The following is a 21,392-nucleotide window of genomic DNA, read 5'->3' as shown; positions in this document are numbered from 1 at the left end:
TTGGAGGAGGGAGAGGAGGACGATAGCAAAGAGGTGGGAAAAGGCCTCGAGGGTGATTGACCTTCCCGTTACATCACCGCTAACACTGTCCAGGCCCACTGGTCTGTCAGTCTACTGTCCTCCAGACCGGGCAGCCATGGACAAGCACAACACTGACAAGCTAATGCTTTCACACCCACTTGTTTTTTCCCCATAGTTATATCCAGTATCTGCAAGCTTTCAATCACAGTTAGCACTAATAACATTTGATCAATAAAAGCAATATGTCTTGTTAAATTGTTTTTTATTGTTTGATTTTTACGGAGAGGGTGTGGGCAGGCAGTAGATAATAGGGGCTTTCCAGAATATCACAATCGATTGTAATCTTATCTAACACAAAGTGAGATGGTCAGTCAGTCAGCCACACACACACACACACACACACACACACACACACACACACACACACACACACACACACACACACAAAACATACACATCCACACACACAAACACACACACACACACACACACACACAGACACACACACACACACACACAAACACACACACACATGCAGGCACACCCTTACACCAAGCAGGAGGTTGATGGCAAGTGACTGTGCTTCCTCCAGCAGGCGGAGCCTGGCGTGGAGCAGCCAGTGGGGGTGGAGCCCAAGAGTGAGCTGAAGCCCGCCCCCCTGGAGAATGGAGTGAGCCACACCCCCAGCGCCACCCCCAAACCCGCCTCCCAGGCCCCGCCTCAGCCACAGCCCACAGGTAGCCCATTCAGAGACGGCCTTACGTGTACAGCCCATCAATCTATCAATCCATCAGTCAATCAGGCCTTCAGTCTATCTATCTATCTATCTATCTATCAAAATAGGAGTTATCCTATTTTATCGTACAGTTTTCTGAAATTTCATACTAGTTACCAATGGAACACATGTTTCAAAAAGTGGGCAAATTGTTGCACCCAGTCTCTCTAATGAGAGCAGATTGTCAGTGTTTTGGAGCAATGGTTGATGGGCATGGTCCTTGCTGATGTGATGAGGAGGAGATGATGCAACAACATGAGAGTCTATTCTCAGTTATTAGGCTTGATATTTGTCAGTGGAGAACTGCTATCCTCAGACGTGTGAAATAATCCCTGTGATGTCTGTATTCCAGGATTGACTAAACCGGTGGCAGCTAAAACGGAAGATATCATCCAAAGTGTCCTGACAGGTCAGTGTGTCAGCTTAATTCACACACTTTTCAAAAAGCCAGAGTGATGAGACCAACACATTTTAGAAAAATAAAACCTGCTGGAGAAAGTTCTTCAGAGCCCTCCCTCTGTTACTTTATTTGAAGTTAGTGTAGGACTTAAAATAAAAGTCATCTCGAGACTCGAGTCCAGAGGCAGTGGATGTCCTATTGAGGCTACTGGGGGACTGATTTGGTTATCTCCCCTCTTCCAGAGATGGAGGCCCAGAGCCTGGAGGAGCTGAAGCAGCAGAAAGCGTTTGTGCGTGAGCAGAGGAGGCACTACAAGGAGATGAAGGAGCTGGTGAAGAAGCACCACAAGAAGACCACGGACATGATCAAGGAGCACACGGCCAAGTACAACGAGTTCCAGAGCGAGTACCTCCGCAAACGCGCCGTGCTGCAGAAGTCGGCGAAAAGAGACGGTAAGAAAAGGTAGGTCCACTCTCTTTCTGCCTCTCTATCTTTTAGTCCTTTTCTCTGGTCTTTGTGTGGTATTAGGTCAGTATCAGAAGGAAAAGGAGCCTTTTCTGGTGATTGGATAACATCATGTAACTTGTTTGTATGCTTGTATCAATGTGAAAATGCAATTCTAGATTGGAAGCTGAGCACTATCACATTCAGTCTGCAATTGGCTAGGCCTATGACTTACTTAAATGAGTGTTTTCTTTTCAATTATTTACATTATTATCATAATTTTGTTTAGTTTTAATTTAATTTAATCAATTATTTTTGGTGTATGTGTGATTAAGCCAATATTAGTATTAGCCTAATGTGCTATTTACCGGTAGTATTTTTTGTGAAATGACTTTCTAACTTAAAACTGTTTGAGTTTTGGTGTGAGAACTGGAGGTTGTCACCTGGCCTCATCTTGCCTTAAAGATGGTTCACACAAGGAACAATAACTATAACAATAACAAAACAGGTGTAATTACAGTTTTTTTTCTCTCAGTAACTGTTGCATTTCTCAAATCATCATTAACATGTGAGCAACAGTAAGTGCATTTCTCAAAACAATTTGTGCAAACTGCACCACACAGTGAACTATCGGCAAAAAAGCACATAACTAATATATGCAAATATGTATGCCAATCAACACGTCAGTGCAATCCGAATAGAAATAACAATTATTCAGGCATTGCATGGATGTGTGAAAGCATTTGCAGTTTGTTCAAAGTAATGAAAAGAGAACTTCTTTCTATTTTATCATGTGCACTAGTGACTAGATGACGTGGAGTTTTGAGAATGTCAATTCTGATCTGAGAAATGCACCAAAGGGACTGAGAAACACTGTAATATGAATGACAATCACCACACCACATTCAATAATGATAATGACAATAATGACATCATTGGGGATCACTTTTAGCCTGACGAGCCAGACCCACATTAAAATGTAGGGTCTGGGCACTCACCGTTCGCAGTGCTCAGTCAGAGGGGCGGGATAATCGGTTGTCTTTCAAATTTCTTCTGCACGCAATAGGACAGCGCTATGAGTCCCATGGTTTCCCACCAGCGGAGCTAGTTGGCTAGTTCAAACTTTTGCCAAGTTAATAAAAGCTTAACTCGTGTCACACTGTTCGCCAACAGCAACATTATCTTATTTGTTTTCAAGTAGCAGGGAATTCAAGCCAAAACGTTGCAACTCTGCCATCAATCATTATGTTAAGCCTGCCTAACAACTCTATACACGATTTGATTGGCCTGATAGAAGTTTAATTTTTTGAGCTCACAAGCCAACGGAGAGTTGCTAGACTAGCCCTGGAAGCAAATGTAATTTGCTGCCGCTAGGGTGCGTCTAGATTTCTAGGCTAGATCACTTTCAGAGCTATTTTCAGAATAATAAAAAGCTGATAGCCAATCAAAATCCATATTTTCCAATCCAATTTTAGACATCACATTCATCTATAAGAGGACAGGCTTTGCTGTCCTTATCGTTGGGCAGGGTAAACACTCATATCATTATAGCTGTAGTTCTCTCTTTATAGGTATCCTTCCTGGTCTTAACAGCCCTTAGACGATGCTGTCATGATTTCGGTCTCTAGGAATATCACAGTCACACAGTGGGAGCAGCCAAAAGCAATGCAGCTCTCTCTGTTTAAGGGGTCTAAATGTAGACCAAAATATCTGTTTAAGGGGTCTAACATTCCATCAGCAGGAGTTCTAGAGAAAGAACTAAAAAAAACATTTTGGAGTAAGAATGGGTAAAATGTTGAAGTCTTTTTAGACTGTCCAGGAAGCAAAGCTTTTTCTACCTTTTGTCCTGACACTGTTGTTTGGATCACAGAGACTAACACCTGCACGGAAACATAAAACATATTAATTCCAGATGAATATCACTGAATAATTCCTATCTCATGTTTTTACTAGCTCTATTTCTCTGGAATCATATTTAAATCACCAGATGACATTTATTATTAAGAGTTCCCTGGAAAAAGGAACTTGGATCTATCTCTGTATTACTGATAAATTATGTGTTGTGAAGTCGTGACAGTGGAATGTGCAAAACTATTGGGCCAGGTGGAAAGGAAATTATGTTTGAAACAAAGCAAGCCATTCTTCAATAGACCCTTTCAATCTGTTTCTAGAGGATTTCTGGTTGAAATAGTAAAAACCAACGCAAATACTTGAAAATGAAAATGACTTTAGCGTAATGCTCTGCACAATATCAACTTTTTAATTTGTCTATCCCCAAGTTAGCATTAGCTCAACATTGCTTTCTGTGCCACCAGAAATGCCTTAGGAACGCACATATTTGTTTCTGCAGTTGAAAGATAGTCTTTTAAGGTATTCTAGAAGCACTCCCCTAAAAGGCAGGAGAGGGGAGTGCAGTGTCCTTCTTCTGGTTGCTTTGATTCCAGTGTGTTCATCTCTGGTGTCTGGCAGGTGCCTGTCCCCTGGCCAGGAGCAGGGCCAGGGCTTGTCCTTCTTTGAGCAAGAGCTGGTCCAGCTGGACCAGGAGAGCAAGGCCAAGCTGGCCAATCTGAAGGAGCAGCAGCAGCAGCAGCTGCTGAACCTGAGGCAGGAGCAGTACTACAGTGAGAAGTACCTCAAGAAGGAGCACATCAAACAGGTGCAGCACCGCACAGCGCAGCACAGCACAGCACAGCACAGCACAGCACAGGGTTCCCACCGTAACAGTTTGATCTCTTTCCTGTACTGTGTCCTCTTTCAGCTCGTGGTGAAACTCACAACAGTTGCTGAGGAATCGCAAAACAACCAAATGAAGAAACTGAAAGACATCTGTGAAAAGTGAGTGTGGGAATCAATATCGCCCGTCTTCTCTACGGTTTTTTACTCAAGAGTAAATCCGAGTGGAAAAAAGAAACTGACCTGATGAAGTCTGCTTAGGTTTTTTTTTTGTAAAACGTTTATAAATGAGGTCTTCTCTCCCAGGGAAAAGAAAGAGCTGAAGAAGAAAATGGACAGGAAGAGACAGGAGAAAATCAATGAAGCCAAATCAAAGGAGAAGCACTTAACAGAGGAGTAAGTGTACAAGCAGGTCCTTGGGCTGACGAGTGGAGGAATGAATAGAGTTTGCTAACGCCGTCAAGACATTAATTGAGAATTGAGTGAAATTTCAACAATGGTCAATGGTGGTTAATACGTTTGCGCATCTATATTGAATTGGTGAATGAAATATGTCTCATTTTTAACTTGGAGTTCTCCAAAGCACCCTCCTGCTTTGAATCGAGACCAGTGGGACCGTGTCCAGATAGAGATGTTAGCCCTGGCAGCCTGAATGGATCAGCATATTCACAGCACAGATCTTTCTCACACAAATAAACATGAGGCATCCCACTGATGAAGTGTGGATTCATCCTTTGTCCATTCATACTCTCACACCTTGCAGTCAGATAACTCAGTATTTGTAGTATTTATTTTGGCTAGTTTTGTTGCTATATTATGTCTGCTAATAACTGCTGAGAGATAATTGCTTGATAATGATTTGTCTGTCTGTCATTCTTTTTCACCGTAGAGAGAAGCTGGAGATAAACAGGTCGTACGTCAATGAAGTAGTGCAACACATCAAAAGGGTGAGCTCACATGAAACACTCAGCTCTCCTTCCATTAACAGGATGCCATGGACTCTCTGTTGTGTTGATTCTCCTTCTTCTGATGTATTCTTCAGTTAGAGGAGGCCCAAACCAAAAGGCATGAGAAGCTTGTTGAAGCCCACAAGAGTATTCTCCAGCAAATAGTTGATGAAAAGCCGAAGGTAATTGATTTGTATCTGGGGTTTAGTGTTAAATTGTTTCTTTTATAAAAGCCCACATCGTTTTCTCAGCCACAAAACACTACATTTTCAGAGGACAACACTGGATCTCATAGTTAATATGCATGTGGATAAAGGTGTTGCACATTTCAAATGATCTATGGGCGATAGCGATGAGGTTCTTTTTCTCCTCATCCTACTTAGCAGTTGTAGTATGCACTCTCATTTAGCCCAACGATTTAAAAAGCTATTATCACTGGCGTTGTCATTATTATTGCTGTAGGAGGACAGCTCATCCGATGATGAAGGTAAGCACCGCATCCGTCTGTGAATGAATCATTCCATTAGTTAGCATCAGCTCTACTGACAACCCACTAAACATGGGGAAGGTGAGGCACTGTCGGAGCATATGGTCTTGTCTCTGCTTTGGATTGTTACTGTCTGACTGGCACACGGCGCCTGTTGCATCATGTGACATGCTTATTTGTACTGTAGGTGTGCACTGCCTACCTGTTTGGATGATTAGGTCGGTGTGTGCACTCATTGACTGTACTGCGGTATTCCGCGGCGCATTTCAATGAGGGTTGCTGCTCCTGCAGATTGCTCTAGTTCACGGCTTTCCCGTAGCCTGTCCCAACACCAAAAGAAGAAATACTTCTATATGTATTGTGTTTAAACAGGCTATGTTTGAATACCCAAATTATACCCAAAAAAGTTATGTGTATGCTATGTTGCAGGTATAATCCTGAATATACAGTTCTTCACAAATGATTGAAGATGTACTATTCATCTTAATCCTTAATCCGGTTTGGTGGTGTAGTGTCCTAACTGAATTATCATTACATTATAAATGATTTAGTATGGGAAAATAGCCATGATGCTCTTTATAGACGCTTTCCTACATGATACTCACATACGGAACACATCTCTGAACTTTCATGCTGATAAATGTATTCCTGGAGTACACATTTGATTCATTTGATTCACAGTTGGTGTTGAGTACTTATAGTGGCCACCAAAGCAAATGATCTGCACAGCAACAGTAAACTAGATCAATGAATGTCATTATTCTTATTTTTACTAAGAAATGCTAGAAATGCTAGGAGGCTATTATGCTGCAGCATGTGGTTCAATAAAGTCACTGTTGTCTACTGTTGTTTTGTTTGTTTGTTTTTTATACGCCAAAGTCACCTTGGCTTCAGCATACAAAGCAGAGTATGCACTAACTCTACACTTCATTTTGTAGTTGGCACATGGTTCCTCTTCTTGTCTTTTTCAAAGTGGAACATCACATTTGATTATTTCCCTGGAGATAGCATCAGTTAATTAAAAAAGAAAAAGAAAAATAGCATTACTTCTGGTATAATTAGCTCAGATGGGGATTTTGTTAATTAAAACTTTTGTCATTCATGACAAAATGTTTCCCCATGTGCAAATCTCCCTCAGTACTATAACGAAAGCACTGTGGAGTGTTGGAGTCAAATCAAAGATGTCCTATACTGATAGGAAGCTTGTGATCTCGCTCGGGGTCTTAAATGAGAAACATCTATTTAATTCCTTGTGTTCACAGCTGCAAAGCGATTTGGACCAGGAGTACCAGGACAAGTTCCGTCGACTCCCGGTGGAGATTCAGGAGTTTGTGCAGGAGACCACTAAGAGAAAATTGACGGATGATGGAGACCATGCTACACTGCCAGCCTCCTCCACCCAGGAGAGGCTCAGCCACAAGGGGGCGCAGTCGGAAGATGACATGGAGGAGGAGAAGAAAGACTAACCATGGAAACAGAACTTTGTATGAGGCACTATTCTTTAGTACAATAGATACTTTCTGGACATATGTTTTTTTGATTTTCTGTTTGTTTTTGGTCTTTGTACATTTCTATGCCCTTGATTTGTCCCAAAGGCTTCTGACGTAGCATGGCTGACAGAGCTTGCTAATTTTCAATATTTAGACTTGGCTTTATTTAGAATTATATGTTTTACTGATAGTGTGAGGAATTCTTTTTTATTATTATTATTAATTTGATATTTATTTTTAATGTTGAATATGTGGGTGTTATCATTGCTACTACAGTTTTTTTCTGAGTTTTGGTATCTTCTCTTCAAAATCTTCTGCATGAGTGCAATTTGGGCAAAACAAATCAATCTGATGTCTTATGAAATACCGGTACCAGAACTATTTAGACAACCTGTAGCTTTCAGGTGATCTTACAAAAAGTACACATTGTAAATTTGCACTGAAATTGGTAACATTACTATTTGCTTTGGGTGGCAAGCACTGGTGGCTTGCTCTTGTTCTGTTTCTGTTGCTGCTGATTGTAGTTGTTTTGAGTGGTTTCGGTTTTAAAAGTATCATTATTTTTCACAGTTCATTGACAAAAGTACTAAATGGTTCATTATCTGGATTGGAGACACAGGATCATATTTTGGGTACAGGAATAGTCTGGAAAATTGTATTTTTCAGGGATGCATGGGTGTACTAGGTATTTTACTGTGTTGGCATACATTTGTAAATGTTAAACTAGTGATATGTTGTTCTTAGGTGTAGTGAAGTAGTTACTGTGAGGATGTGTTTTCTTATTCTCAATAACTGGAGAAAAGCAACATCATGATCAAGTTCAGTTTATACAGGCTGTGCGTGTCTTTTTTTTACCTGGTGATTTTGGAGCCGTGACCTTTTCTTCATAACAATCCTTTTTACCCTAGCTTTCTCATAACTCGGTTCATGTAGGGATCGTAGGGATGTTTGAAGTGAAAAATATGAAAACTTGAACATGTTTTGAATGTTTTATAGTTAAAATCCTGACCCTTTGTGGAATAGAGTGTTCTGTTGCGTAAGATAGGCCTATGATTCATATTTACTCTATATTGCATGGATCTATATAGAGGGGATATTTTCATGATAATCCATATGTCCCATGGTACGTAAATACAGTAAACACTACAGTGCAGAGAGTGCATGGGAATTCCACCATGTAACCATGGGCAAGATTATGAATATGCACTTCTGATGTCCTTTAGTATGATCATAATTATGCAATTTATTACTTATTAAATCAAGTTATGCCCATGGCATTTTTTGGTTTACCCCATTGTTCTAGTTTAAGATAAACTACATATTAAAAGTGCAAACTCTTGTGTTGGAGTATTTAATGTTGTTGTATGTAAATAGTCTCTCTACTGATGGATCTTCAGAGCTTTTAAAGGAATTGAGCACTTTCTCTGGAAAATTCCATGTTCTTGTGAGTTCATTCAACCAGAGTTATATTCCCCCTGCAGCCGTGAGTCTTCAGATATTTTGGGGTATTTGTTTATTGGCTGTGTTTCTCTTACAAGTCTGGCCAACACTTGTTATACATTCCATACAAACATTTTTTTTAGATTCAGTATGCTTTTGAAAGTTGTAATAAGCATTTCTCTGAGGAAATAGATATTATAAAGTATTAAAGAGGTACCAAAACAACTCTCACCTAACAGAAAGTGTAGGACGTAAGGTCAGTGATTATTACTGGTGAAGGACTGGTGTATTATATCACAGGATGATACTTTATGTCATTATTATGGGTCCTTTAGGCCTACTCGCTCAGTTTTATGATATTTTGGGAAATGGGCTTGATTTTGCAGAAGAGTGCAATATTGTTTTAAAAGTTGTGAGAATGATGATTGTTCATTGTTTGTTTTGTAGTTGTTTGTCTCTTTTTTTAAGTAATTAAGTAACCGATAAAAGTTTACACAATGTTTGACTGGAAATGCTACCATTGGGGGCCATTTTGACCAGATTTTTTGCAAAGAAACTCTCTGTGCCATTCTTTCCTTTCTGACCAAAATTTCTTCACAACGTAAGAATTACTTGAATTACTTTTAGGACAAGAAATTATTTTTGATCGTTTTGATGTGCAAGTCCTGTGCCTTTATATGTGTTATCCATTGTAGATGTGGAATGTATAAATGGCATTTTGAGTGAATTGACATTATTTAAGAGTTTTCATTTTTGTATGGTATGCGCATTTTAAAAATGTTTATACAACCAGATTAGATTGCTATTGCTTAGTTGGCTATTACTTATTACGAAAAGTGTAATAGGCTATTACATTTTATGTTAACTATTGAATGCCATATTTTTTTCTCCCTTTATTTATGTATCTCAGATAGCCTCATAGCATAACTGAAATGAAACAGGACATATAACTGTATTGCTGGTGCCACAGTTTTTCAGTCATTATTTTCGAGATGAGTATAGTTATATGTAGGTGGTCTTGTGGTGCTGTGCATTTGTTTGAAATTATTAAAATGTTGTTGTGAAAGTTTTATATGATAAATTGGTAGTGAATGATTTATTTTTGGGTGAAATATGAGACGTGCTATTTCCAAAAAAGGAAATCTGAGGGCAAAACTTGATTTGTGTCCAGATAGCCTATCAGGACGTCAACGTCAGTGTGTGAAAATCCACTGCTGATAGAAATCATAGCCAGACAAAATTCTACAATATAGATATATAGAATACAATATAGAATATATTCTATAATATGTAAGAATGCAATGCCATGGTCCATTTACCAGCGTTGAATTCAGCATTTAAATTATATAAAGCAGAAACAGTGTCACATTTTTTTTTTTTTTTTGCAAGAGGGTGACATTATTTGGCCGTCACTGAATGCCATATTACAGTATCACCACAGTGTCAGAATCACCAGTGATTCTAGTGTCCATTGCTTACAAGCTGCCGTGTGATGGCAGTATAATGTTATTCTTATCCCTGGAGCACATCGAGTAGCTTTGGAATGGGTTGGCGGTGACAGCACGAATTGTAATGAGGAATAGAAACAAGAACCTGGCTGGCAAAGAAACGTCTCCCACCAGTCACTATACAGCGACTGAGGGCATCCGCTCTGGACCTCCTGAAAGTAAGCCTATACAGTAGCCTATATGCGGTTAAAGTCAAGTAGCACACTGTTCGTCGACAATCTACTAAATTTAAAATGACAGTCTGACATTGAATGAATGCAATTCATGAAACTACCTTGCATAATTTGGTTAGATAATTACAGATATAACCATGTATGCAAACAATGGTAACGTTTTGCTTGGGGTGAACTGCAATAGGTAATAGTCTACATTGTGTGAGGCGTCAAGTCAACTTGCAGGTCGAAAGTAACGTATGGCCGCAAGTTTGTTATGAGATAGTAGGCTACTGTGCTTGCATCGCCGGCGTACAAGATCATCCACCCTCTATATGTGTAATGAGGGCTAATGAAACACTTTGGAAATACGTGGTCGTCAAAAGTCAGTGTTTGCAAATATGAAACACATTGTTTACTATCGTGGTAGACCTACGGTACAATATGCAGACATATTCAATATTGTTCAAAAGCATCGTTAACAAAGTATACATACTCATACTCTTACTGTTAGGCTACTCACACTAAACTGGGATAACAGGTGCTTAATGTACTCGTATTATAAAGCTATTACATAACTTACATTAAAGCAGCATACTTGTTTGAAATATAGACCTAGGTGAGTAGATGACAGCCATGCTTAGATGTTGAAATCTTCCCTCAGACACTAGTAACCAAATAGGTCTGTTCATTGTTGGCCTGTAGTTGTGAAATCTGAAGCTGGAAAACACTAACAAAGTCTTTCCAGGGAAGTTTAGGAGGGCTGTTTTGAATTGCTCATTCCTGTCAGTGACGTTTCGGTGATTAATATCTTGCTATTAAGTTCAGTGGACAGATTTGCAAAGTGCCTGCTCTCCAACTGTTGCATCCCTATTATGGATCACTGGATAACATAATTAGCCTGACAACCCACCCAGAGCAGTATGAGAGAAAGGCAGCAACAGGGCAATCATTGCATTTAAAGGGAACTCACCTTGTATACAATGTTGTGTGGCCTGTTGTTATGGAGTAGAGCAGATGTTTATTCTGAATCAGGCTTTTCCCATTGGTAACCGACAGGTTTTGATCTCAGCCCCATTTGAATACATTTCCTTAAGCTTCCTAGAGTCCCTACATACTGTTTATTTTCAGGACCATTGAAACGGAAAGTGTGTAATTCCCAGACACTGGCTGTTAGATTGTGTGTGTGTGTGTGTGTGTGTGTGTGTGTGTGCATATTAGTGTTACTCAATAGTGTTTCAACACAGGATACCACAGGGTCTGCCTGGTGGTCTTCTCTGAGCTGCTATATAAGCAGAGGGTTACAGATAGCCATGAGCTTCCTTTGGGTGTGAGTGCTATCGCAGGAAGGCATGGGCTTCAATGCAAAGCCTGTACATACTGTATAGTGAGGATGTGACATAAATTATTGTGAGACCCTGGCACACTGTGAGGGTTTTCAACCTCATAGGTTCCCTCAGGTGCAGGGTCTTTTATTTATTAGATTGCCACTGTTGCACTGGTTTACTGCCGAGGCCTAGTTTATTCTAACAAAGGGCTTAGGGCTCTCTATAGAGCCTACATATAGACCTGCCCATGAACTTTGCCACAGCATGCCTAATATTTCAAAATGATGGACACTTGAGGGCTTATTTAAACAAAGTTTCCATATATAACAGTGGGGCCATCAAAATGTAGCAGTGGCCTTTCAGAGGCTTTATTTATGTCACAGTCCATTAATCCTCTAAGTTCTAAATGGGGGTTGTGCCTTTAGTGAAGGCTGAGCCTCAGCCCCTTTAAGTCACATCCCCTTTAAGAGAGAAACTGTCTTTTATTTCAGCTACAGTTAATGTTTGGCTCTGCCAACAGGTGCATGCCTTCCTGCTAGTAGGCCTACAGCTCCTTTAGATCCATGGCACGAGCATACGTGTTCAACTGGCAGAAGCCTCTTCCCAGCTTCATGCAGGAGGGGGCATACTTTGACCGATTTGAAGAGGTGAGAATATCTACTTTTTATTTAAAAACATTTTCTCTAACAATATGCTCACAGTTTCACATTTGCAATGTATGTATGTATGTATGTATGTATATCTGTGAAAGCAGTTTTGAGTTTTTAGATTTTTGAGGACATTTTTTTTTTCAAATGTGTGGAATCAATAAAACATTAGCAGCAGCATGCTACAGTTTCTTTTTCTGGAACCAGCATGAGGGCACTGTTTCGCTAGAGAGCCAATCAATAACATTGATCCTCATGTAGACATACTATCACTGCTTTCACCACTCACACAATGGATGAGCCTGAATTCTATATGGTGGCTCGTTGAAATCCTGAGAAACGGAAGTGTTTGTGTTTTATCGCAGAGGATGTTCTGAACATCTGTGTTCTCACACATCCCCAGAGTCTTCACAGTAAGGCCACAACCAAGTTTATCTTGGAATAGATATCAGCGCAGAGCTTAGCTGCTACATATAATGTGTCAGGAACTAAAAATGCTCAAAGACTTGAATAATTGATGTAATTCCTCTGTGTGTAAAGAGTTTCCCTTGACTAATGAATTGTTTTCCCTTGGGGGAATAAGAATGTGAAGTGCCGTTGTGTTGTTTTGTGTAACCAGTAAGAGACATTTGTGTGTTTGTGATATGAATAGAAGAGGTGGTGTATGTTCACACATAGTTATTCATTACATGGTTTAAGGCTTGCATTCATTTGAGGATTGTTCTTACATATTGCCCATTCATGTAGACTACCAAGGCTTTTCTAGAGCGTATTCCCCTTGCATTGTAATAGGAATAAGTGTTTTTAAATAGTTTAGAATCGAATATATCTCTGTCTTGATGTATTTTAAGCACCAGTATTTTAGGCATCATGAAACCCTGGTGAAATGTATCTATCTATAGCCTACAGTGATTTAGCGTTAGGGGATTCACATAACATGACATTAATGCCAATGCAGTGAAGTGCAATGTTGAATAACTGCTTGCTTTTCCACATTATGCTAAGTGGAATCTGTGATGTTTGTTTACAGTGAAGACGAAGAAAAAGAAAGTGACCTTAACCCTTAAAGGTGTAGGTTTTTGAACATTCTAAGTTCCGCAACAATTGAAGGTTCTAAAATTCTATGTTGAATTCAATGAACCCAGATATTCTTTAGAATGTTCATTTCTCAACATTCTCGTCACACCGGTGTGACGGTACTCCTTTAAGGGTTAAGTCAGACAAAAATGCAGCAGAGTATGGGAGACGGTCAATACAAGAGGGAAGAGAATAAGGAGAAACTATAAGCCATTTCAGAGGCCTGGCAGCCAGAGGGCAGAAATATTCAACTCAACAACCGCCTGTAAAGCTCACTCAATAAGAGATTACATAACTAGGAACCCTCTCTCTGCTCTGGTACCAATGAATGCATACGAGAGAGAGAGAGAGAGAGAGATGTATTGAACATAGTACCAACATTATTCAGAAATTCTTTATTGTTCTGGAGAGTGTTTTGTTTTAAGTTTATCTGTTAATATTTTGTGGGAATAGATTAGAAAAGATGTGCCTTAGTTCACATCAGATTCCTAATTATCTTACTTAAAAGTGATGTAATATGATTTACATTTTGTTGGAGCTTTCTTATCACAAATGTCTTGCTTTTTGCCAGTTTGTTGGACATATGTCCATTTCTCTGTCTCCCTTGTAATGCGGATGGTGCTTTGAGTAAATGCTCTTGGCATTTATTAAGAATCTTTTCTGCAGTACCTTACATTCCCCGTCTTCTTAAAAGGTGGGTTTGTGATAGGTAGCCTCAGAGCAGACAGAGAGAGTTGCATACCGTAGCACTCATGCCCACAAACTGTCATCACATCTGAGATAAATAAGCTACTTTATGTATACAACTCAACCATTTTCATGTTTATGTCATTTTTGTCAGGTACATTTTATTCAATATGAATACAAAGGATACTTGAATTTATCTTTCACTGAGACAGGTGCAACTAATTCTGTTTGGATTTATGTTCTACTTAGAGAGGTGAATGAAATTTTGAAGGCATGTTTGAAGTGCACACACACACACACACGCACACACACACACACACACACACACACACACACACACAACTGAAATGTGTTGGAAAACCAGTGAATCTTCACATGTTTTCTCTAGTATTGGTCTCAGTGATGATTAATTAGGTTACATCATCCGGCTGTTCAGCTGTGAACATATTTATCTTGAACATGGTTCCTCTTCAAATGCTGAATTGAAGTCTGTTGTTTCACAGGATCCTTTTGTATTTGAACCACAGTGCTTTTTCAAAGTGGATGAGTTTGGTTTCTTCCTTACATGGAAAAGTGAAGGAAAGGTCAGGCTTTCTGAGTAATTCAGTTGCTTTTTCTACTTCTTGATGAATTTTAATTCCACAATCGACTTGGCTACCGTATTTCACGTCTCTGATTTGTTTCTCTTCAGGAAGGTCAGCTTTTGGAATGCTCTCTTATCAACAGCATACGCAGCATCATACCGAAGGTAATGTCCAGACCTCCTCAAAACAATGTCTGCATGTCATTTTTGATCATACAGTTCCAAACATTTCTATGTAGTGGAGAATGTATTTAGCTTGAGGAACCTCTCATCGTTAAACCTAGGGAAACTCATACAGGTATTCATTTGTCATTCTGTTGAATTTGCAGGACCCCAAGACTCTGTCGTCCCTGGAGACGATGGGAAGGAGTGAGAATGACTTGGAGGGTCGCACTATCTGCATATGCAGTGGCCCTGACCTGATCAATCTCACATTCACGTTCATGGTTGCCCAGAATGTCAATGTTACCAAGGTAGCCTCTCTCTCCCCGTGTCATGCTGTAAGCAGTGTATTTCAGAACTATGCCTGACCTACCAGAGCTCTCTCTTTCTCTCTCAATCCCCCCCCCCCGTCTCTCTCTCCCTCGGGTGGGGGCGGGGGTGGGGCAGACGTGCAGCCTCCAGCTGAGACAGCTCATTTGTCACGGCGTCTCTCGGCGGCGTCATGTAACCCAAGACCAAATCCCCTGAAACAGAAACACTATGGCCCAGAAGCCCGCCACCCACCCCAGGGGACGGCATTTAATGTACCTCTGTTGGGCCAGCGGACAGCTGCTCTGTCAGTGGACACGTACAGGCTCGCATTTTGCTTGGGTTTGCCTTGATTTTTCCATTTTGTGCTCTTTTTGAAACATGTGGTTAATTCATTACTCTCCCACCCAGGAAGAAAGAGAGGCTCGTCTTGGATGTACTGCAGGGGTCGTTCACCTCGGAATGCTACATGCTGTCTCCAGCAGCGCCATGTGTGTGTGTGTGTGTGTGTGTGTGTGTGTGTGTGTGTGTGTGTGTGTGTGTGTGTGTGTCTAAAAATAGGATTCTAGAGAAGCACTTAAGCAGACTGAAAACTGTAAACTGAAGGGGCTGTGTCAGTGGAATATGTTATTTTGTTGTCTGAGAGTTCTAGACAGGATGATGTGTACCATCCCACAGGGTCCTTTCTGCTAATTCATGAAATCCCTTGTTGCCTCGGTGATAACAGCACCAGGAAGCCAGAGCTGAGCCGACCTGCTTAGCATGTGGTCCACAACCGGATGAAATCTTTAGCATCCGTGTCTTAATATAACTCCAAGCAATCAAAGTTTGCAGTGTTCAGCCCATAAAAAGTGTGTGTGTGCGTGACGCATGTGTGTGTGCTGTGCATTGCTTTGAGGTTAATTGAGATTGTGTATTGACCACCCCCTGTCCATTTTGTCTGTGGTTACAGCAGTGGACTGAGGGCTTGAGGTCACTGATTCACAACTTCAGGGCCAACAACGTGTGCCCCATGACATGCCTAAGGAAACAGTGAGTGTATGAGTTGCATGAGCAAACATCTCCCCTGGCAAATGAGTCACCAAGGTCACACCCTGACCATTTTTGCACTCAATCTCAGCTCGTGTACAGGCCTTTAGACGAGCCACAGAGTAACATCGGGATGGGGGTATTGCTGAATGCATTTGTCGAGATGAGCCCTTAAATTCTGATTGGTTAAATCAACTCACCTAAATTCCCTTTTTCTTAAATCAACTCACAGTGTCAGTGGGGTTTTCTAGAAGTGATGCTGGACAAGGGTGGAGTGCCATTTTGTGTGGTATGTGTAAACACAGCTACACTGTTCCTTAAAGGTGCTCTAAGCTGTGTTACGCGGTTTCTAAGCTAATTTTTTGTCACATACTGCAAACATCACCTCACCATCCTCTAGCCGCCTGTGCCCTGAATATACTGTACTGTAAAAAAGTGCAGTCTCTGTGGACAACCCAGGCTCCAAAAATGGCAATAAATACAACTTGGTCCAGCCTGGACCATAGCAAACTGTTTCAGCCAATCACCGATGAGATGCGATGAGATTAGCAGAGTTTCAATTGCACGGGAGCGAGGGGGAGGGAGTAGCGAGCTACAGTAGCTCTCTGTTTTGTTTGAATGTCAACAGAAGTGACATTACCCAACAACGCTTAGAGCACCTTTAAATATGTGTTGAATAGTAGGCTTAATTTCTAGCAGTCATTTCATCACAGTCTAAGTAATATATACTGCCAAAAAGGATTCGACTGATCAAGCATTACATTAACCAAAGTTGCACCAAGACATATGATGTGTACAGTAATTTCCCATATATTAGACGCATCATGTACAACTGCATACTACTGTCTACACTGCACTATATCTCTTGTCCTGCCTATGCACCACTTGTCTATACTTTGTATATCACTCACATTGCACTTTTTTGCACTTCTGGTTAGACGCAAACTGCATTTCGGTGGCTTTGTACTTGTCCTCAGCACAATGACCATAAAGTTGAATCTAATCTAATCTAATCTAATCATGTGTAAACTGCAGGACAGTTTTATATGCAACAACAACAGCACAAAACTGTTTAATGACTGTGAATTGACCACGCTTGTATGTTAAGCAATCAGTTTATAAACCTTGGTTAATTGGCGGGAAATTACTGTACTATTTTTGGTCTGTAGATCAGAATGCAGAGTGCTGAGAGGATTCATGCCATGATGAGCAGTCAACAGTACAGAGAAATGTCTGCTTTGTACTGTACAAAGCTCGCTGTCCTCTCATCAATCATGTGTTATGAGCAAAGCTGTGAGAGTAGATTAGCCCAGGGCAGGTTAGCACAGCTATCAGGGGATATCGCTCTGTGGTCACCATTGTAGGAAGCATTGTGGGACAGACCTATCCAATCATAATGGCACCCAATAGAGGTGTCTAACATGTAGATTTTGTGTGTGTATGTGTGTGCGTGTGTGTGTGCGTGTGTGTTTGTGTGTGTGTGTGTGTGTGTGTGTGTGTACAGTATGTGTGTGTTGATAATTCTCTACTTTCCCACCCCAGTTGGATGAGGCTGTCATTTCTTACAAATGTGAATGGAAAGATTCCAGTGAGAAGGTACAGTATGAATTGTCATCCTCAGGTATTTTTTAATTAAGTATAATAGTGAAAATATTTGTTGGGGTTCAGGTGTTTTCTTTGTCTTTACTAAAGCACCTTTATTTGCCAATTAAGGCAAAGTATTTCCCCTGAAGCCACAGATATAATAATATGACTTGTTTACCTTTTATAATATCCACAGTATTACAAGAACCTTTGCCTCAGGCAAAACTGAAAAAGTAATCTTCCAAGCACTGAAGGACTTAGGTCTTCCCGGTGGAAAGGTAATTATTGCACTTATACTTTTTGAGGTGTACTTTTATGAGATGCTATTTTTAGTATCATCTTCTGATGTCTTCTAATATCATAAATATGTTTGATTTAATATGGCCATATGAAAGACAGACAAACACGCCTGTTGTTTCCACTGGCCATCCAGGACACCCACTATGTAGTTGTAACTACTGAGGTTCAGGTTGGACTACCCCACGAAAGCCTTCACAGCGTAATCAGATACTTTCTAATGAGGACACACAGCACTCAAAGAATCTTCCATAGAAATGTATGGGGTTAGTTTTAAACGGCAATATGGCAGTTGTCTACACATATCCCACCCCTTCCGCGGCCAAAAGTCGACATGTTAATACATTGTGCCAATCATGTGGTGTGTTGTGAATACCAACAATACACACCAATCATGTGTTGTGATCTCGCCACTGGAGCGAGGTTGATGTCATGCAGTTCTGCCTGATATAGATGCCCGATAAGTGCCCAAAGTGCATTGCAATATGGCCGCCGAGTGGAGGGACTTGACTAAAAGGATTTTGGCATAACATGCTGCTACATTTTATGTATAGGATTTTAGACCAAAATTCTATATATAATGCCTTTTTTAAAGATCCGTAATCCTGAACACAACTCTTATTTTTTGCTCCCACAGAATGATGAAATTGACCACTCTGTGTTTACTTTCGATAAGTTTTATGCACTCACACAAAAGATCTGTCCCAGAACTGACATTGAGGAACTCTTCAAGAAGATGTGAGTACATGCATCAATGCAACAAATAAGTGGTGTGTTTAATGTTTCATCAAACCTTTGGCTGTAACTCTGCAATTTGTATTAACATATGAACCTTGAGAAATAAAATAAGAAAACTACAGTATCATCCAGAACTTTCTATCAGTGCATTATCATGGTCATCACATACCATGCTAACGTCCTCAAAAAGTCTAACCTGCTGTAAATCATTTCAGTATTAACCATTAAACTAGCTTTGGGGTTTACATTTTAAGCCATTGCAAGGTCAGGACGGTGACATATAATGCTGCAAACATGTTTTCAGTTCCCTAACTTTTCCTTTTCAGAAATGGTGGCAAAAGTGATTATTTAAACGTAGACCAATTAGTCTGCTTTTTAAATGAAGTAAGCCGTTTCATTTTCATCAATGTTCTTTTGCCATTGCTTCATGTCTCCCAATTAATCACTTGTTTAAGTGCTTCAGCAACACTTTGTCCTTCACCTCCATGCAACCTGCTGTTCCCCCTCCGCATCAGTACCATTTTACCTCAGAGAACTGGAAGATTACCTGATGTTCGCTGTGACATTTGTAGCTCCCCAGCTCCTTTCATCTTGCTTTGGTATCTCTTCAGCTGGCATTTGCACGTTGGTTATCCCTTGTGTCTTATTGAATTAACCACAAGGCCGCTGAGAGAGCCACCGGAATGGGCTGTGTGAATGCCTGTGCACTCGCCTCCAAAATCACCGCCATTGAAAACCACTTTACCACTTTAACTTTGTCTGTTGCCACTGTCAAGGCCTCTCACACTGCTCCTACTAATAATCTGATGAATTGGAGTTGTAATTTGGCAGAATTAGACCTGGTTTGTGATTCCCACGTGCTTGTTTGCTGACTACATGATAATCTTTTCTCAAAGAGCACCAGGTGTACGTGCTGAGTGCATTCGTTCACTGAGACTGCATATCATCTCTCGTCTCCACAGAGTCAGCGAGATCCACGGCTCAATGAGATTCTGTTTCCTTTCTACGACGCCAAGCGAGCCGTGCAGATAGTGGAGAGATATGAGCCCGATGACAAGCTGAAAAGAAAAGGTGAAAAAGTCTAGAGTCTTTTGCAAGCAAAATGTGTCATTTTGGCCAGAGTGATTCTGTTTAGACCTGTATGTTAACTGTTTTGACAAGGTGATGTCAGTTGACGCAAGCATTAAAGCGATCGGGAAAAACTGCAAATGCAGTGCATTGAAATTGCAGGGTGCAACATGCCACTTATATGGTGAGGCTGAATAACATTATCTGACCATGTACCTCCCTCTGGTGGTGAATCATAGAAAGACTTGTTATGGTCACTGCTGAATTCTACAATTACAGAGCTCTGCAAAGAATGTATGAAACATCTCAAACTGTAACATGGAGAACTATGAATAGCAGTGTGCATCTTTTTTTGACATTGAACCTTTGGAGATTTGATGTCTCAATTTCACATCTACCATCAATCTATTTGGTGGGGCCCCCGCAGGCCTTATGTCGAGCGACGGCTTCTGCCGCTACCTGATGTCAGACGAGAACGCCCCCGTCTTCCAGGATCGCCTGGAGCTCTACCAGGACATGGAGCATCCACTGGCCCACTATTTCATCAGCTCCTCGCACAACACCTACCTGACAGGCCGCCAGTTTGGGGGGAAGTCCTCGGTGGAGATGTACCGTCAGGTGCTCCTGTCAGGCTGCAGGTAGGGAGGCAGCTTTGGCTGGGGGCACTCCAGCTCATCAACACAACTTCAACTTAGACTTAGACACTGAAGATAGATAGATACTGTAGATACTTTATTGACCCCCAAGGTGAAATTCAAGACAAGGGAGGATGGAAAGACCAGCAAGGTCACACCGCTGAGGGCTCTACGCGATTGGACACTTTGTGTGCATAATTGGTGTAAATGTTAAAACAACATAACATATACAGTACAATGAATGTTTATTTAACTTGGCCTAAAGCATCACTAAACATGGCCCTGCATAGCATTGTCAGTTTAAAAAGGGTTGTGTTTTAATATTAGACATTGCTCATCAAATAACTTATTTCTTATTTAGAAGAATAGTCAGTGAGTGCATGGAAAAATTAATGCTGCCTATTTCAAATCCCTTAATATAATAATAATTAACTAAATATTACTTTGCTGACAACGGGGACAGCAAAGAGAGAGACTACTACAGACTGCTGTGGCGGCCATGTTGGCTTTCATTTTAAGCAGGTTTCCAGCAGTGTCACCAAAGTCCTTTTAGGCAAGTCCCCGTCGGCGGCCATATTGCAACGCTTTTTGGGCACTCATCGGGCATCCGTTTCGGCAGAAATGCGCGTGCACAAGGCTTCACGACACCAATCTTGCTCTGGCAGCGAGATCACAACACATGATTGGCACATGCCTTCACAACACACTACATTATGTGCTCAGTGTATTCACATGTCAACGTCTTGTCGCGGAAGGGGTGGGATATGTGTAGACAACTGCCATATTGGCGGTACAAACTAACCCCATGCATTTCTATGGAGGATTTTTTGAGTGCTGTACGTGTCTCCTCATTAGAACGTCTCTGGTGTCACAATCAAAGTGGCCTCATGGTGGGAACCACACCTGCCCAC

At 40.8% G+C, this 21,392-nt stretch overlaps 2 protein-coding genes across 8 annotated transcripts in view; both read left to right on the top strand.

The window, feature by feature from the left end:
• Positions 1-9,758, top strand: part of LOC125312408 (1-phosphatidylinositol 4,5-bisphosphate phosphodiesterase beta-1) — a 45,602-nt gene extending 35,844 nt beyond the window's left edge. The window contains exons 23-33 of one of the 3 annotated variants that reach the window (XM_048270936.1): positions 1-33; positions 614-758; positions 1,149-1,205; positions 1,439-1,658; positions 4,110-4,296; positions 4,399-4,475; positions 4,620-4,709; positions 5,203-5,260; positions 5,356-5,442; positions 5,723-5,747; positions 7,010-7,230. The exon at positions 1-33 is cut by the window's left edge and continues 80 nt beyond it. In XM_048270936.1, coding sequence (XP_048126893.1) covers positions 1-33; positions 614-758; positions 1,149-1,205; positions 1,439-1,658; positions 4,110-4,296; positions 4,399-4,475; positions 4,620-4,709; positions 5,203-5,260; positions 5,356-5,442; positions 5,723-5,747; positions 7,010-7,095 — 1,065 coding nt within the window. In that variant the 3' untranslated portion in view covers positions 7,096-7,230. Of the gene's footprint in view, positions 34-613; positions 759-1,148; positions 1,206-1,438; positions 1,659-4,109; positions 4,297-4,398; positions 4,476-4,619; positions 4,710-5,202; positions 5,261-5,355; positions 5,443-5,722; positions 5,748-7,009 lie in introns of those variants that run through there. The other 2 variants (XM_048270935.1, XR_007196615.1) reach the window with 2 other exon arrangements.
• A 449-nt stretch (positions 9,759-10,207) lies between these two features.
• Positions 10,208-21,392, top strand: part of LOC125312409 (1-phosphatidylinositol 4,5-bisphosphate phosphodiesterase beta-4) — a 29,334-nt gene continuing 18,149 nt past the window's right edge. For 2 of the 5 annotated variants that reach the window (XM_048270938.1, XM_048270937.1), the window contains exons 1-12: positions 10,208-10,343; positions 12,186-12,312; positions 14,580-14,660; positions 14,768-14,824; positions 14,989-15,132; positions 16,083-16,162; positions 17,702-17,755; positions 17,940-18,021; positions 18,678-18,778; positions 19,105-19,162; positions 19,741-19,849; positions 20,274-20,484. In XM_048270938.1, the coding sequence (XP_048126895.1) occupies positions 12,229-12,312; positions 14,580-14,660; positions 14,768-14,824; positions 14,989-15,132; positions 16,083-16,162; positions 17,702-17,755; positions 17,940-18,021; positions 18,678-18,778; positions 19,105-19,162; positions 19,741-19,849; positions 20,274-20,484 (1,061 nt within the window). In that variant the 5' untranslated portion in view covers positions 10,208-10,343; positions 12,186-12,228. Of the gene's footprint in view, positions 10,344-12,185; positions 12,313-14,579; positions 14,661-14,767; positions 14,825-14,988; positions 15,622-15,647; positions 16,163-17,701; positions 17,756-17,939; positions 18,022-18,677; positions 18,779-19,104; positions 19,163-19,740; positions 19,850-20,273; positions 20,485-21,392 lie in introns of those variants that run through there. The other 3 variants (XM_048270940.1, XM_048270939.1, XM_048270941.1) reach the window with 3 other exon arrangements.

The sequence above is a fragment of the Alosa alosa genome, chromosome 19, assembly GCF_017589495.1.
Source record: "Alosa alosa isolate M-15738 ecotype Scorff River chromosome 19, AALO_Geno_1.1, whole genome shotgun sequence".
NCBI classification, from domain to species: Eukaryota; Metazoa; Chordata; class Actinopteri; order Clupeiformes; family Clupeidae; genus Alosa; species Alosa alosa.
Note: the sequence above shows the minus strand (reverse complement) of the source record. Positions and strands in the feature narration are given on the sequence as shown.